The sequence below is a fragment of the Mytilus trossulus genome, chromosome 1 (assembly GCF_036588685.1).
Source record: "Mytilus trossulus isolate FHL-02 chromosome 1, PNRI_Mtr1.1.1.hap1, whole genome shotgun sequence".
Lineage (NCBI taxonomy): Eukaryota > Metazoa > Mollusca > Bivalvia > Mytilida > Mytilidae > Mytilus > Mytilus trossulus.
Genome location: NC_086373.1, coordinates 25,267,585 through 25,285,899, shown reverse-complemented (window position 1 = coordinate 25,285,899; position 18,315 = coordinate 25,267,585). Strand labels below are relative to the sequence as shown.

The following is an 18,315-nucleotide window of genomic DNA, read 5'->3' as shown; positions in this document are numbered from 1 at the left end:
ATTAAAAGAGACGATAAATACCTTACAGCTTCCTTTACCGCCGATGCTGAAATGTTTAATGTTAATAAAACAATTTTAGCGTCTTTGACCTACTTTATCTTTTTATTCGGATACTTGCAGTTATCATCTGCAAGTTCAACGGGAACATTAGAAATGATCTAGAATATAACCCAGATGGAACCAAGAAGTTGGGTTGCTATAACGAAACAACCCGGATGTTGAACCAGTTACCATGGTTTCGAACCAAAGAATCAAGGTTCAGAACAAAAAACCAAGATGGAACCAAGGTTTAGAACCAGAGTGCCCGGATAGAACCTAATTGCATTCAAAATTCTCTTGACGTTTTATACCTTCAACGTATTTTCCAAATCATTTATTTATTTAGTATTTTTATATATAATATATACAATTTGCAGTGTTCATTGATGTCATCTAAATACCACCTCATCTATAAAATAGTATTTGCACTAGCCTCAATGAAATAATTCATTTGTATATTTTGTTAAAACTTGATGTTTTTCTAACGACACCTAAAGACTTATGTCATTGTTTCCATATTGACTCCTGCGTATTACATGTCTTCCTACATATTCTTTAAAACCACAGATACACATCTGTTTTGTAATCCATAAAGACAAAATGATGAGGAATGAATTCAGCATAATCAAATAAAATCCGATTATCCATGGATTCATGGGTTAAGAAAGTCATCGTATATGTTTTAAAACGAAAAAAGGTACCAGGATTATAATTTATTACGCCAGACGCGCGTTTCGTCTACATAACACTCATCAGTGACACAGTATATGACAGTTAGTAAAAAGTTATCAAAGGTACCAGGATTATAATTTATTACGTCAGACGCGCGTTTCGTCTACATAAGACTCATCAGTGACGCTCATATCAAAATATCTATGATTTGGGTGCATAGTAAATGTATGCACCCAAATATATGTTATACGATAAAATAAGTAATCAAACTTTGCATAATAACATTTTTTACCTATGCTAGTAAACCAATTCGTTAAAAAAATACTATCAATTTAAAGTTTTTTCGAGACAGAGCATGCATCATATATCTTGTACCTTTATTAACTATTAACTATAACGACCAATCAGTCAATCAAAGATGACAACATCCTTAAAAAATAGGGACGAAAATACCAGAGGGACAGTCAAACTCATAGGTTGAAAATAAACTGAGAACGCCATGGCTAACAATAGAAAGACAACAGACAACAGACAATCAATTTATATTAATATTAGGAAAAGCTTGTTATTTTGAAATTTAGTAGCAAACTTTCTAAAATAAATCAAACAATTTAAGATCAACTACTGGCTTAATGAGATTCATCATAGTGCAAGATGATAAGTTTATATATAAATATAATATTAAGCTGCTTTTAATATATTACTCTAAGTAAGTTATAATATTTGAAGCAAATATTTAACATTGTGTCTAAGGCAGAAAGACATAAATCAACGGCATGTTAACATTTTACAACATTTATTTAACGTCAAATTAAAGCCGTGCATGGTAATATACTTTGACATACTAAATGTTGAATGGATTTTTAAAATCTTATATTCATCGCATGTTTCTCATTGTTAAATCCGGGATCGTGTTTTTCTATTTACAAAAAAGACTGTAATAAAAGTGATATAACTTTTAAGAAATACGCATTGTTAGATTTTTAAACTCTGCATGCTATTCGAATGATTGGATAATGCCTTGAAATATTAGCATGTTTGCGACGAAATTTTACAAAATATGGACAAGTATAATCTTTCTGTTAAGTGCGCTTGTTGATGAGCGTGTTCAGGCACAGGTATATATTTTTATTTACATTTTTGTAAACCTTTATCATGCTTTAATAAATATCATAAAAATATTTGATAAAAACAAGGATAAGCAGTTATCAGTATTTTTGTATTGTTTTAAATCAATAAGTGTCTATATCTGTGTATGTCTATCTGGCTTTCACATGAATAATTGTATGCCTGACTTATTTTTATAAACGTTTATAGATTTATACGCTTATCTCAATTTCTGTTGCAGATATTAAAACCAGAGATAAAGTCGATGCATATTTCATCAGATATTTACTTCAGATTCGCTACAACAGTAGTGGAGACAAAAATTCTCAACCTAAATCAAGAAGCATCAGAAATAATGTTTGATATGACTCTACCAGATTCAGCTTTTATAACCGGCTTTAACATGTAAGACCATATCATTTTGCTATATTTTTAATTGCATTAGTTAGGAAGGCATACAATACACTATGATTTCTTTATTTCGTTTGACATCCTAAGAAAATTTCACGATTTTTGACAATTATTACATAAATATATAATATCATATTTTCATACAAATTTCAGTTGAAGTGAGGGAATTCTAATATGTTTTTCTTTTCTTATGAGTCCTGAAAATTTAACATGTATTTATGTGAGAAATAATCTTGTTTCGTGTCATTTTATTTGATTTTGACGACAAAACTGGTCGCACGTAACAATCATGTTCCGGTCACAAAACAATTAAATTAAATTGTTTTGTCGAATATAAAACATGAACATCCTCAATGCAAGACTAAAAGTTTATTATTTCCATTTTGAAATATCAAAACATTGAAGCTGAAGACTTATCGAACAAATGTTTTCAGAAGGATTTTTACAAAAAAAAATGTAATTAGTGTTCGGGTTTGGAAATTTCTATTTGTACCTTGCGTATACTCCAAATATTTTTTTTGTACAGGGAAATAGGAGGAAAACGATATGCTGGTAATGTAAAAGAGAATGCTAAAGCAAAGAAACAGTTCAAAGTGGCGAAAAGTCGTGGAGAAAGTGCAGGTCACATGGCTGCTTCGTAAGTAAAAGCAAAGAAAATGCAGGCAATACTATGATATTTTTCAAGAAAACCAATTGTGAAGTAACCAAACTTATATGAAATCATTTCATTTCATGTTTTTGAATTTATATTAATTTTAACCTTTTATCATGAACAGAGGTATATACACATATAACGATTTTTATATTCAAACAACGATGTTTCTATTATTTATTCAATATTAAATATATATTCTAACAGTCCAAGAACTACGAACAGGTTTAACATCCTTGTTAATGTGGAAAAGAATGCATTAGTGATATTCAAACTGAAATATCAAGAATTGCTAAAACGAACCGTAGGCTCATATCAGCACGTGATAGATGTAGATCCTGGGCAAATAGTGGAAGACTTGAAGTTAAAAGTTTGTATTAGTGAATCCAGAGAAATCATAGATCTCACGATGCCACCATTAGAAGGGATGAACACAACTGGTGAGATTTGTAATAAGATGAGGTTTGATTTTTAATGAGACAACTCTCCACAAGAGATCAAATAACATTGAGTTGTTTGTTTACTTAAGCAAACATATAAGCTGATCTTTCTAAAATTAATTATGTTTTAGTATTGGTGGGCTTTCAGACTTCTTTTAAAAAGAAACAAAAGAGCAGAATATACAGCACAACTTAGTAGACCTTTTAAGGGTATCGAAAACTTCCGAGGTTTATCAATTGCCATGTTAATTGTTTCGTCACTAAACAGTTGATTAAGCTTTAAAATACCAGCAAAAATTTCAAACTATGTTAACCAGATTTATATAGAAAGAAACATAGGAAATATTCCACATGTATGTAATTTGGTAAAATCAGGATTACAAAATCTTGACTACCAGTGCTATTTTACGGCATTTTAACTGATTATAAACACAACTGTCAATGCTCTATACTTATATGTTATTTCGTATGATAATCGTTATTTCTTTATTGTAACCTGTATCATGCAATGATTTATTATTTGATTATCGATTGCAGTTTTACTTCAAAATATCAATATCGGTTTTAATTTTGCCAGATCTTTATTTTAAAAATGTTTGTGAAAATCAATGAACATATAATTAATATAAGCTAACAAAAAAAGGTAGACTTAAGAACATTTAGAAAATGGTTTGTGAATCAGATTTGTTTTTGCTTAATTCATTTATGACCATTCAACAGCATTATTATACAGTTGCTTTAATGTAAGATATGTTACAATGTGTGTGTATCTTCTCATCATTGTATTGCAACTGAACTTGTTTCAATTGTATTAGTGAGATGTCTTATGTTTTCATGTAATTTTCATCCCGTCAATACAGTTTATTCAACAGCAAGTCTTTTTTCAAATTTGAATTTGCTTAAAACTAAGATTTTAAAATAAACCTATCTCGAGCAACACTTATGAGTCTTTTGTAGACGAAACGCGCGTCCTGGCGTATATACAAAATTGCATTCCTGGTATCTATGATTAGTTTATTTACCAAATCTTGTATATCAAATTGTTAATAATTATATTACGTAAATACATAACCTTTTAGTGAAGTGATTCACAGTAGAAAGCCATCGAAAACTTTGCAGGTATTCGATTTCTTATACATTAATAGAAAACCGTGCAATACAAATTGTTTTATAGATGAAATGCTGACTACAATTACCCATTGTTGTTGCCAGTGAGTCAAACTGTCAATATGGAAAAAGGTATTGTCCAATCACCGATTAAAAAAACCCACTGATTTCGACAAAGTCATAAATATCCAAGACGAAATATATAGGTATAGAGAATATTTGATACAATCTAAAGCTTAAAAGTCGTTATTTTTTAGATATTGATAAATTCGCTACAATCAAACATAATTCTCCATCCAGCATTGACATAACATACGCTCCGAGTGTTCAGAATCAGAAGGCAATGTCAGAACAAGGTGTCTCTGGACAGTTCATAGTGAAGTATGATGTAACCAGGGACAAAGATGCTGGTGATTTATTGGTATTGATTGTTTTTTCTTTTCTTTTTTTTTTTTACTGCAGTATATATATCAATGGTTTTTGCTTATGTTTTCGATTGAACGACATCGGTAGAGTTCAACGTTAAGGCTTAAAGAAATCGTAATAACATAAACGATCATACCAAAGGAATGTAACAACGGAAGAAAATTTAGTTTGACCATAGCCCTCTCAACACCACAATTCAACATCAAACCATATCTATTTAAGATGAACTACTTTCTCATTGACACTTCAATAAAAATTATCTTTTTATGGTTAATTACAATACAAACTAAAATACACTGTATAAAAGAAAGACAAAACTTACATTCAACAATTAGCTAATAAAGAATTAACGCTGTGATATAGTTCTTGACCATTTCATTTGATGATTTGGTGACAATGCTTTTATAGGAAATGCCATTTTTGTTCTTTGGGATAGAACATCAAAGCATTAATTTTGTCTTTTTTACAGGTATTGAATGGATATTTCGTTCACATGTTTGCTCCAAAAGACTTTAAGCCACTTCCAAAAGACGTATTGTTTGTATTAGACAAGAGCTGGAGTATGTTTGGTAGAAAAATTATACAACTAAAACAAGGGATGAAACTTATCATGCAGGATATGAAACCGGAAGACAGATTTAACATTGTGTTTTTCGACCAAAATTTGGATTGGTTGAGCAAAACTGACATGTTACAATGGACAAAACAAAATTTTGGTTCTGCAGAAAGATTTATAGAAGCCACTACTGCTAGCGGAAGTAAGTTATATCATCACATGTTGACCAACTCATATTTCTATGAGTCTTTTATAGTTTGTTAAGTTTTAACCCTTTTCATAAAAAAGTAAGTTGTCAGACTGATTGTTCAATGGGATTTTACCCATTTTCAAAAGTGGGGCGAGTTGGTAAACAAGAGTGGGGCGAGTTGGTAAACAAGAGTGGGGCGATTTTGTTTGGAAACTGGCGATTTAGTGTGGACCGATCGGCTAGTAGGGCGAGCTGACATCGTTTAATAGTTAATCATCGTGTTGCGGGGTCATAAAGGCTATAAATCATATAGTAATATATAAAGCATATTATAATGGTTATGTGGCGTTCTAAACTGGTTTTTATGATTTGTAAATGATTTTTCGTCTAAACAGCTAGCGGTAAAAAAGTTATCCCATTCGGACTTGATGTGTCAGTGTTAGATCACCTTCTAGCCTCCGGCCATTTGGGTGATCTTACACTGACACACCGCGTTCTCGTGGGATAACTATTACTTACACCCAATTGTTTAAAATCAATATTTAATGTTAAAATTTAACATAGAGACTCAAAGGAGCCTATAGCTATGCCATTAACCTATTTTTTTTTTACAATTGATGCAACCTTTACATTTAATTTGATTTGGCGGTAGTTATCAATTCGTTTTATGTGTTTAGATTTTGATTTTGCCATTTGATAAGGGAATTTCCGTTTTGAATTCAGTATCTTTATGATTTTACTTTTTGCTTTAGTATCAGAGATATAGTGCAAAAACAGCATTTTACATCTATGTTTTTATATCCAGCCATGTCGGTATTGTTGGTTGACATGCGGGGTCATCAGACACATTTTGTTAACTAAATACCCTTATGATTATTTAGACCATGATTGGTTAAACTTGTCTTAGTAGTTTCACAGGAGCAGTTTTTTTAAAAAGATTACGGACAACGAAAATTTTCATTAAAAGGCTCTAACTCCTGAAGCAGTAGATGTACCCTTTTGGTCACGATGACTTATTTGTAGATCTTACTTTGCTGAACATGACTGCTGTTTACAAGTAATGTCTATCCATATTTTCAAAATAAAAACCAAAACTGCAAAATTTCCCAAAATATTGCTTATCATAGGGCAGCAACCTAACAAAAGGTTCGTCTGAAAAATTTCAGTGCAGGTAAATTTGAATCTGATCTGGTCTTGTATTATTTTGATTTTAGTTTCTTGTGTACAATTTGGAAATTAGTATGGCGTTCATTTTCACTGAACTAGTATATATGTGTTTAGAGGCCAGCCGAAGGACGCCTCCGGGTGCGGGAATTTCTCGCTACATTGAAGACCTGTTGGTGAACTTCTTCTGTTGTTTTACTATGTTCGGGTTGTCTCTTTGACACGTTCCCCATTTCCATTCTTAATTTTATACAAGCCAAAAACTGCAATTTACACCCAATATTTCATTTTTATCCATAACGGCCATGGCGGTTGGCAGGTGGATTCATTTGACGTATTTTTCAAACAAGATATCTCAAAATTGAAATAGACAAATTATGGATAAATTTTGCTCAGTATTTTCAGAATTTTAAAAAAGATTAATGTAAAAGTTTATGGACGACAGACGATGGAAGCCAAGTGATGAGAAAAGCTCAATGGCCTATTGTGCCAGAACTAAAACTAATTAAATATAGAAAATTGTCAATGTAAGCCTTTTGTAAATTAAGCGTTCCTAAACCTTGAATTTTTCGAACAAGCATTTAAAGAATATATTGATACTGACAATTAAGTCATAAACCGATTTATTTGTCCACACAGTCATTAATAAAACGTCAAAGTACTCTGCAGTAGCGTATAAAAACACAGATTAAGATTCGTAATACACAAAACAAAGGTTATTCAAAATCACATTGAATACACCAACAAATTTGGCTATTTATTTTAAAGCAGCATAACCATGTGTAGAAATTGTTGTTGAAAGTATTTGCAAGAAAAAAAACAGAAAAGCGCTGCGGATGCGTTTACTTCATCGTCTCATACAAATTGTTTCTTTTCAAGTTTTGAAATGTAGTGATTGTTATGGTTATAGAACATTTAACATTTTTAATGACGAAATTTATATTAAATATTTCTTCAGTGTGACAAAGTAAAATAATGTTGTACATTATCGATACACCAAACAAACCAAAAAAAGGTTATAATTTCTCTGAAAATTTCAAGAGCTCACCATATGGTCCTGGAGAACAGATTAAATTCCACACCGCTTGTAACGGAATTATTCGCCCCAAGCTAGAAAAATGTGAAATCGAACGTATATGAGTGTCACAAAAGAATCAAAATTAAAACGTGTGAGATATATACAAAAATTCATAGAAAACATCAAATACGTTGCTGTTCATGGACAACTCTGAATGGTCTGAAAGTTCTGTCGATTTATAGAATAACTATATTTTTAAAGTTTATACAGTGTCACAATCTAACATTATACTTAATGTATTATACATCAGATGAAATCAGCATAACCATATATAATTTTCCTTCCGAAAAATACTTATGGGGCACTTTTACCTCATGCTCATTAAATGCATACACATTTTTTTATTTTTTTAAATTATTTAAAAATACAACATAATTACCATTATCATGATTATTAGATCAACACTTTTTGACTTGAGATACATCTGTATGCTAATAAATAATAAATTTCCATCACAAAAATGACAAATTCGTTCATTGAAAGGTGTAACTGGCTTGGTTCCTCTGGAAACTTTGTAATAAACAAGGTCATAATTTGTGTTCCTGTTGGAACAAATATTTTATACCATTTATTCCGTTAGGAACTTTTACTGTAATATTTATTCCAGTGGAAATAATATTCCAGAATAATGTTTCCTTTAGAAACTCATATTATAAAGGAACTTCTATTCCGTGACAGGGGTAATGTCTTGTTGCAATGACGTATGGTAAGGAGCCAAAACAAAAGTATGATTAAGTTCAACGGTAGTCACTTAACTTGACGTATTTCACATAACTGCTTGGTTTAATATAACTGTTTTACTGTCAAAACGTCTTAAGATTATTACCATTTTCACAGTTTCTATCGTTATAAACCTCGCAAAGCCATATTTCAGCATCTATATTGTTTAACTTGTCCTTTACAATACTAATGTTTGTGTCAGCTTGTCATATTTGTAGGGTTTATAAAAAAACTTAAGTTCCTTTTTTAAATAAATTTCGGTACACAGGAATGCCACGAGCGCTGTTTTGATTTACTCGATTCATGTATTTTTTTTAATGAGCTTATTTCCATCTAAATTTGTAACTTTAAAATACAGTCTCAAAACTTTAGTATTTTGTTTAGTCTTTACTGATCCCATGTCTCCTTGTATAGCTAGGTTTGAACAGTTTTGAATATACCTGGGTAGTATCTGCACGCTTTGATTTTAGCAGCTTCTAATTGTTTTGTCTAGATTATAAGTCAAATCTATAAGTGTTTGGTAACAGATAAAATTGATATTTGTAAACTTTATCTTCAAGGGAAAATAGGAAGGCTTTCCAATTGAAAGAAAAGACAACACTGTACCGATATTTTTTCTATTTAATAATAAAAAAACCAACAACAAACTAAACATAGCATTGTGTCCTTCACTCTAGAATTGAGTACAAACTAATTGCATTTGAATAAGACAACAAAGAGATAAGAATTGCAAATAAAAATATATCTTTTTCTCTAATTTGTCTTTGTATATGTATGACAAGATAGTAAAATAAGGGTATTGTCCTCAATGTTTTGTATTATTGCAGATAACAACATGAACAAAGCAGTAAAAGACTGCATAACATTTTTGAACAAATACCTTGACACGCAGAAGTCAACTATCTTAATGTTTCTAACTGATGGACAGCCAACTACCGGAGAAACACGACCTGCCTCAATTTTACAAAATGTAAGAATTGCGAATGAGGCTAGACTTCCAATTGTTAGCTTAGGTTTTGGAAATAAACTTGACTTCGACTTTCTTAAAAAGATTTCTGTACAGAATAGTGGATTCGCACGACGGATATATGAAGATTCGGATGCCTCTTTGCAGATTAAAGGATTATATTCCGAAATTTCAACCGCCCTTTTGAAAAATGTATCTTTTAATTATGTTGGTGACATTGACATGAACACACTCACACAGACCCGTTATTCATCATTCTTTGAAGGATCGGAGTTGATAGTTGCTGGTAAAATTAGATCTAACGGTTCTTACATCGTACCTCGTGTGAACGGTTGGAATAATGGATTTATGGATCTAATATGGAAACCGACACCAGTTCCAGACCTAAAAGCAGTTACCACTAATACTGATATAGCAAAAATAACAGAAAAAATGTGGGCATATCTAACAATTAAACAGTTGCTCATAGATATCGAGAATGATATAACGACCGCGACAAAAGACAAAATTAAATCTAAGATTATCTCTTTAGCGACAAAGGTATGTTCCAATCATATTTGACATCCTTTAAGTTAATATATTTCTATGAACAGTAACTGACAAAAAAAAAATAGAACTTCAAGGTAAATTCAAAGTGAGAAGAAAAGAGGGGGAAAGATACTAGAGGGACAGTCAAACTAATAGATCAAAAATAAACTGCCATGGCTAAAAAAGAAAAATACAAACAGACAAATATTGTACACAAGACACAACATAGAAAACGAAAGACATTCCAACACAATTACTAGATGTTAATTAAGAAAAGAGGCAGACTTAGCTGTATCTGATGTATACCTTATCTCTAGTTCGATGGGATAGATACGTTCAATATAGTCACCAAATTTTGAAATATTCAGTGATAAAACATCATCGATATCATGTATATAGCGGAAAGTAAAGTTAAAGGATGTTGCTAACTTCTTATCTTTTTCTTAAGAAGTTCTTTTACAAAATATGATGAGACATAGCTATTTAACGTTGAAATCATAAGAATAAAGCACAAACTGTGTAAACATAATATTATCATCCAACACATCTGACAAAAATATTCAAACAAACAAAACAATATATCTAACACAAAATAAGATTCCACTAGTTGATAGGTTATACAGTATTGTATTTGTAATAACATATACCAAGAAAACTTGAAAGTAAATAAATTAAATATTGGAAAAGCGTGCGTTAGTAGTATGATATAAGTACACAATTACCCTGATAACAAATACAGGTTTTTGACGATTTTTCACGATACACATATACTTGGTGCATAATAAACATAAAATGACAAAAATGTATTTTTAAGTACCAGTTTGTCACACCCTTTACATCTATGGTAGTAACTGCACCTGAGCTCAGACAATCAAGCCACAGTGAGTAGATAATTAGGGAATATTACGAAAGCTAATATTCGAAAAAATAAATAAAAGAATTACAAAACACAAAGAAATGCACGTATAGCAAAGACCAATAGTAAATGAGTAAATTTTCTGCTTATTGAGTCAGATTTAATATTATATTTTTACGTAAGTATTTCTGTATTTGCCTTGTTATTGGTCCGAGGATTGCTGTATTGGCCTGCGGCGAAGCCGAATGCAAAAACACTTGCCATAAGGACCAATACCAAGGCCAATACAGAAATACACGTTATAGTATCTTTATTAATTATCTACAATATTTTATTTTTAATTTTATTTCACAAGAGATAAATATTTTTACCTTGAAGTCTCAGTTTCTTTTTATAAGATACAATATCTAATGATTCCAGGTGTCTTCAGCATTTTCTCATCTGATGAACTTTTCTGCCCATTTCAGTCTCGAGCTCTATAAAGCGTTACAACTGAAATGTAGACACAACACATAAATAGTAATATGAAAGGTACTACCGTTGCATGTGTTATAAAGAAACAAATTGAATATATATATATATTTTTTTAAATGTAGGAGTTGAAAATGATACAATTATCCATTATCCAAATAACCAAAGAACGAAGATTTGCACAATCACAGAATGCATATCCCTGGTACGGGATCAAACATAACAATAATTATCCTTATAACTTGTACTGATGCTAAAAAAATAAACTACATATCCACACTTCATTATTATTCTATGCATGGAAGATTCCTGATAGAAATTAGCGAAACAGTAGTATACTCTATCAATGAACTACACTGTTATTGGACTTAATGTGATGAAAAATGCCTATGCAATATAAGGTGTCAACTCGGCCAATACAGAATAACTCGGCCAATATAGATTTTTTTTCTGTATTGACCTAGTTCTGATCCGGCCAATACAGGATTTTGGAACGTCTCTATTCTTTTATCGAAAGTCACGATAAACACAAACTGAAAGTAAACAGTTGTTTGGAAGACGCAGTTTTCATTTTCTCACCATAAACATGATGAAACTTTGAGTTTCAGTTTGGATCAGTAAGGCCTATATTTCAGGCTAAGGACAGGTCACATTCATTTAAATAGCACTTTGAAAGCAGACGATAGAATTATTTTAGGTTTGGGAAACGAGTAGATGAGCACAAAGATCATTTATTGACGACCTCTTAATTTCACGTTGGTACAAAATCATATGTCGATTAACTATTTACTTTCGCTTCTCATGTTTTGTTAACTGTCATTTATCTGTTGTTTTCAACAGAGGTGGTTGCTTATATATACGCATTAGCTTTCTTTAAAGATGACATTGTAATTTAGAAACAGCGCAGTTTTACTGGCAAACAGATAATATGTAAATTTCATGACAGTTAATTTGGAAATTCGTAATATAAATTGAGAAACAAGAAAAAGAATTAATAAAAATAAAACACATAAAAAACCTTTCTTCTTATTAAATCTGGTTCGTTGTAGACATTGGTTTCTAATGTAATGTTTATTCTCGTCACTTGATAGATTGTATACACGTGTTTTAAACAGCAAAAGTTTAAGATGCTCTGGAAGGGTACGTATTGTGGATTCCGTACTTCCTTTGTCGTGTATTTAAACGTGATTATGCGTCAAATCACACCAAAGGTCAAAATGAACTTATGAAAATAAGTTATATATAATGTCACAGGAATGTTTCTCCTTTTTTCGGGGTTTTTAATCCGTTTTGTTTATGCTTAATGCCCCTTATATTAGCTGTTTAAATTTTGTATAAGTTTTTTATTTCCTAATGTTTTCCATTCGTGTGCATAATTTAACAGTAATTATTTGATAAAATGTGCATCTTCCGGGTTGAGGCCGTACCTTGACCCATAATGGTTTACTTTTATAAATTGTTATTTGAATGGAGAGTTGTCTCATTGGCACTCATGCCACATCTTCCTATATCTATCTAGTGCACTTAAATTTGCACTGTTGATATTTCGTTTTTTAATGTGAGCTAAGAGTGTGTGTCTTAAAGAAATACATTTTAGGTGACAATTTTCTATAGGTAATGAAACAGTTGAAATTAACGCATATGCTTTGACTATGGTATTTTATACATCACAGCCCATGACGGTGATTCTTCAGAATTCCTAAGTGGTTATCATGCTTCCCTGAGATTAAGGCCACCCCATGGAATTGTTTCACCTGGTTTCCGTAGTGGATCTCCTCGTTCCCGCAAATTAAGGCGACGCATGAGAATCATGTCTAAATCTCAGTTATCATTAAGTGGTGGAAATGGTAAAGGTGAATATAGAGGTGGCATTGTCAGAGTCGGACAAGGTGTGAGCCTAACACGTTTGACGTCACCAGGTATTGATTTGGTTATTTCTTTTCCTATTGTTATGTGTAAACGTGTTTAAAAGCCGGAAATGTTCGTAACATATTCCTTTTTTGTAAATTAATAATGTAGATTTTCTCGGTATAAATGTAACTATTTATACATAATTCGTTCTCAAATTCAGCTCAACAATGTTAGATGTTTGCACGTGAAACACTTCACACCCAACTGAAATAGATGTTTTAGTGAAAGGCTATTCCTGCCCTCTCAAATAAAGGCAACAGTAGTATACCGCTGTTCAAAACTCATAAATCCATAAAACAAAAAACAAACCGGGGTATCAAACTAAAACCGAGGGAAACGCATTGAATATAAGAGGAGAACAACGACATAACACCGAAACGTAACACAATCTCAAAACGTGCATTCAACTCGATATCAATGTGCATACTGTATGGTTGCCAAAACCTTAACTTTTATCATACTTACAGCATGTAAAATTAAATGTGATAATGATTAAATAATAATAGGTTTTAAAACGAGCGAAGATGAGATATAGCTTGATATTAACTCGAGGTATTTTAATTCAATATGATAATAAACAAGCCTTCTGCGATTTTAATATTATTATTCGCATTACATAACGAGAGTTAATATTAAGCGGTATCCTATTCTCACAAGTTGTTAAGGGCATACGATACAGTTTTGATCAAATGATGGAATTTTGAGAAAAAAAAATCCATATATTCTATATTTTACCTAATTAAATCAAATTTGTAATAAACAAATATACGTTCATGTACTTCTTTTTGGGTAAAATGAGATCAAAACTTCGAACATTTGCTCAAATTCGGATTTTTTAACGTATTTTTCTTTTTGACAGAATTATATATTCTTTTTGTTTTAAAAGACAAACACAAGCTGTTTTTTGTTATTTTTTGTAATTTTTGTTTTATATACATGTATAGAGAATCCATAAAGTCTATGCATGTTTTATAGGAATAATCATTTTATCAAATAATCATTATTATCAAATAATCATGAACTTAAATAACATTTCATCAAATTTAATGAAATTTTTCATGAAAATTGGTACAAATAATATGTTAACGTAATCAAACAAAATGTATTTAAAAAAAAAGAGGAGCTCATAAACTCATTTTCGATTTAAATCAGTTTGAATTAGAAAATCAGTCGTAAGATGCATCTTTTCCCGATATCTTTTAATTTGTCATTGAGAAAATAACATTTCCTTTCAAAAAGGTCTCAAAATGCAACAACTTTTTACCAATTTTGTAAGACCGAGAGGTTGTGATGGTAGCTGTGGTGGCGAAGGCGGAGGTGGAGGAAGTGACAGAGACAGACATAGTGGAGATATAATTGATGGTGGTAACGGCGGTGGAAGAGCACAGGGTATTTTACTATAAATTCTTTCTATTACACTTCCGGAGCACCTGAGATCACTCCTAGTTTTTGGTTGGGTTCGTGTTGTTTATTCTTTAGTTTTCTATGTTGTGTCATGTTTACTACTGTTTGTCTGTTTGTCTTTTTTATTTGTAGCCTTTGCGTTGTCAGTTTGTTTTAGATTTATGAGTTTGACTGTCCCTTTGGTATCTTTCGTCCCTCTTTTCTACGTGAAAATGTGCCTTAATCTAATGCAATACAAATGATATATGTATTAATTAATTAATTTTATTTCAGACAGATTTTTTTCTTGTCATGTATATTATTTGCAGTTCGATAAAAGAAAACAAGATATTTTTGGACATATGTAGGTCGGACTCAAATCTATGGCGGGTTCCAAATATATGGCAGATTCCTAATCTATGGCAAATGTGACGTTATAAGCGTTAAACAAATCAAATCTATGGCAGATCTTAACATATAACGTCATAATTGATTAACGCCATATTACATCGTCGCCGGCGCTAACGATGGTTTTTCGCTCGACTACAATTTGCGGATGGTTTTAAGGCAGATGTGACCTATCATCCTTCAGAGGAACAAAATGCGATGGAACGGCCGAAGCCCGCGATGAACAAGGGCACCGCTTTTTTTTCCATACCGGATATTTAAGAAAAGGAGTTATAGTAAATACTTTATTGTCTCCACTTTGGCAAAGTTCATAAAGGGAAAGATAAAGTTACCAGATACCAATTTAATTTTAATCTTCATAAAAAAAGATGTATTCACGATGAAATAAACTGGTATTGGAAATGCAAACTGTGCCTTTTTATTTATAATATTTATTTAATAAAAACAAATGCCTTCTTGTTTGTTGAGAGACTCACTAGTAGTGTTTAATGTATTGGTTAAACATGTACTAGTATCATGCAAATATTTTAAATGACTATCTTACACTGGACATATCCTTTCAATCTTGCAGTCTGTGTTAAGGTATATGAATTCATCATTTACGAATGTTTTTTGTTTGCCATCACGATTTCGTTGACCATTACAGAATGTTTATTTCAAAAACGTTTATAGGCATGTTCCCGTTGTCTTTCATTTCCACTTGTTTAAGACAAGTCGTTGGTTGTATATGTACTGCGTGCCTTGTTCTATATTTGCACGAAATATAACATAGATTTGGAAACAACGAATTTCCACCATACATTTGGGATGGTATGACGTCATATTTACCATAGCCTTTGAAACTGCCATAGATTTGGAACCTACCATAGATTTGAGTCCTACATATATACTGCAAATGGTTGTACTTTCACATTTCTTTTATAATAACCTTCCATATAATCTTTTGGGGCAGTAATATCAAGTCATTTCGCAGATACAGTAATAAAAGTGTTGAAATGTCAAAACAATCTTTTATATTGTTACACATTTTATTATTTTTATAACTAGATTTACAAAAGGATTTAGTCCATTCAAATGGTCTCAAAATGCAACAACGTTCTAACAATTTTGTAAGACCGAGAAGTTGTGGTCGTAGAGGTAGAAGCTGTGCTGGCGGAGGCGGAGGTGGCGAAGGTGGCAGAGGCATACATAGGGGAGGTAACAATCATTATGATGGTAGTGATGGCGTAGGAAGAGCACAGGTTATTTTATGATTACCTTTTACTATTTCTACGTGTAAATGTAGATTTTGTTAAGACATGCTTTTATTTTGTCATGTGTATTAATTTCAGTTCGATAAAAGAAAACCTTTTTTGGAAATGTGTCTACTTAAAATTGTTGTTCTTTCACATTTCTTTTATAATTACCTTCCATATAATTTATTGGGGCAGTCATCTCAAGTAATACAGAGATAAAAGAAGTGTTGAATTGTCAAGACCTCTTTTTAATATTGCAATACTATGTATAAAATGATTCATTCCATGTAAAAGGTCTCAAAATGCAACAACTTTCTACCAATTTCGTAAGACCGAGAGGTTGTGATGGTAGCTGTGGTGGAGGAGGTGGCGGAAGTGAAAGAGACAGACATAGTGGAGATATAATTGATGGTGGTAACGGCGATGGAAGAGCACTGGGTATTTTACTATAATATCTTACTATTTCTACATGTAAATGTGCCTAAAGGTAGCATAATACAAAGATATCATACCTCCAATTCCCCAGATTTTAAATTTTAGTTATCGATAGCTTACAGAATACTCTTTCAAACAATGCAATATTAGTATTATACAACAATTACGTACAAGTAATCAATTATAATTTTAACTGTGTCTACAAAATGTTACAAGAAATTTCCACTTTCAATTAAAATTAGCTTCTTCATGGATACCCAAAGTGGATTGTTTTTTTAATATGCTGATCCTACAACCATTATCTACAAAATGATGTCTCAGATTTTTGATAGAAATTATAGATCAAATTTTACACCTAATCAAGCAATCACTACTTTTATGTGGTAAGGATGTTCACACTTATTACAGGTTTATGAGAGAATGGAATACGATAGCGATAATTTGAGACACCCTTTCGTAGCTCCTGTTGTGTTTATTAGGATAACGTTAAAATAACAAGTGTAGTAATAGAGATGTCAGAGCTAAATTCATTACTGTGAACTGACCAAATTTTTGCCATTAATTGCATAATAATTGATTGCATAATGAGTGCATTACAAATATATTTTATTTATTTGAAAGATTCATCTTTTATATATCTATGTATGCCTACTTTATTAATTCATATTTATATGCAGTCATAAAAAAGTAACAGCATTGTAAAGGTTGGAGATTGGTTGTAAAATCTTTGTTTTGTGCTACGTTTATCTAATGTAATACACATGATACATGTATTGATAAGTTTTTTTTATAAGAAATGTTTTTTCTTGTCATGTGTATTATTTCCAGTTCGATAAATGAAAACAAGATATTTAAAAAAAATATGTATACTGTAAATTGATGTACTTTTACATGTCCTTGATAATTAAAAAATAAATCATGGGGGCTTGAATATATCGTGATTTTACCACGGGTTGTCCCTTTATGACAAATATTTTACCCTGAGCGATAGCGAGGGGTAAAATATCGACAGAAAGGGACAACCCGTGGTAAAATCTATATATAGTCAAGCCCCCATGAATTATTTTGATTCTAAAAGGACAAATACAGCAACTCTTTTGGATCGAAGCGCTCTAGGGGGAGGCAAATATTTGCCGTTCCCATAAATAAACGCACTATTATATTGGCGTAAAAGAACGGAGCAAACTGAGTTAGTAACATGATTAAACTATTTACAATAACGTATTTAGATAGTTTTGGATGAATTTAATCATGATATTTTACTTATATGTTTTATATGTTTAAAAAAATGGCTTATATCACATTTTAGCATTTGTGTTGTGATGATTTTCCGTTTCACAAGCATTTATTTTTCCGTGAAATGCTTACATTCTGACGTCATTTTTTGTTCTATGACGTCGGGTAGCCCATTCATAAAAAAAACCCATATGACGTGGGAGAACAATCGGAACAGCCCTAACAATATATTCATATTTTACACGGGTGTGTACTCAAAGCGTTTGAAGGACGTCATGTTAGAATTACCATCAATCCAATGATTAAACACATGCGTAAATTGT

General features: G+C 31.5%; 2 protein-coding genes across 2 annotated transcripts in view; both read left to right on the top strand.

Moving 5' to 3' along the window:
* LOC134720051 (inter-alpha-trypsin inhibitor heavy chain H3-like) overlaps positions 1-18,315 on the top strand; it is a 57,507-nt gene that overhangs the window by 30,484 nt on the left and 8,708 nt on the right. The window lies entirely within an intron of this gene.
* On the top strand, positions 1,671-16,339 carry LOC134683309 (inter-alpha-trypsin inhibitor heavy chain H3-like). The gene is made up of 11 exons (XM_063542515.1): positions 1,671-1,829; positions 2,060-2,223; positions 2,756-2,866; positions 3,089-3,321; positions 4,686-4,849; positions 5,324-5,612; positions 9,390-10,069; positions 10,872-10,938; positions 13,058-13,303; positions 14,535-14,684; positions 16,134-16,339. Exons 1-11 carry the CDS (start codon positions 1,746-1,748, stop codon positions 16,337-16,339), a joined length of 2,394 nt encoding a protein of 797 aa, XP_063398585.1. The 5' UTR covers positions 1,671-1,745.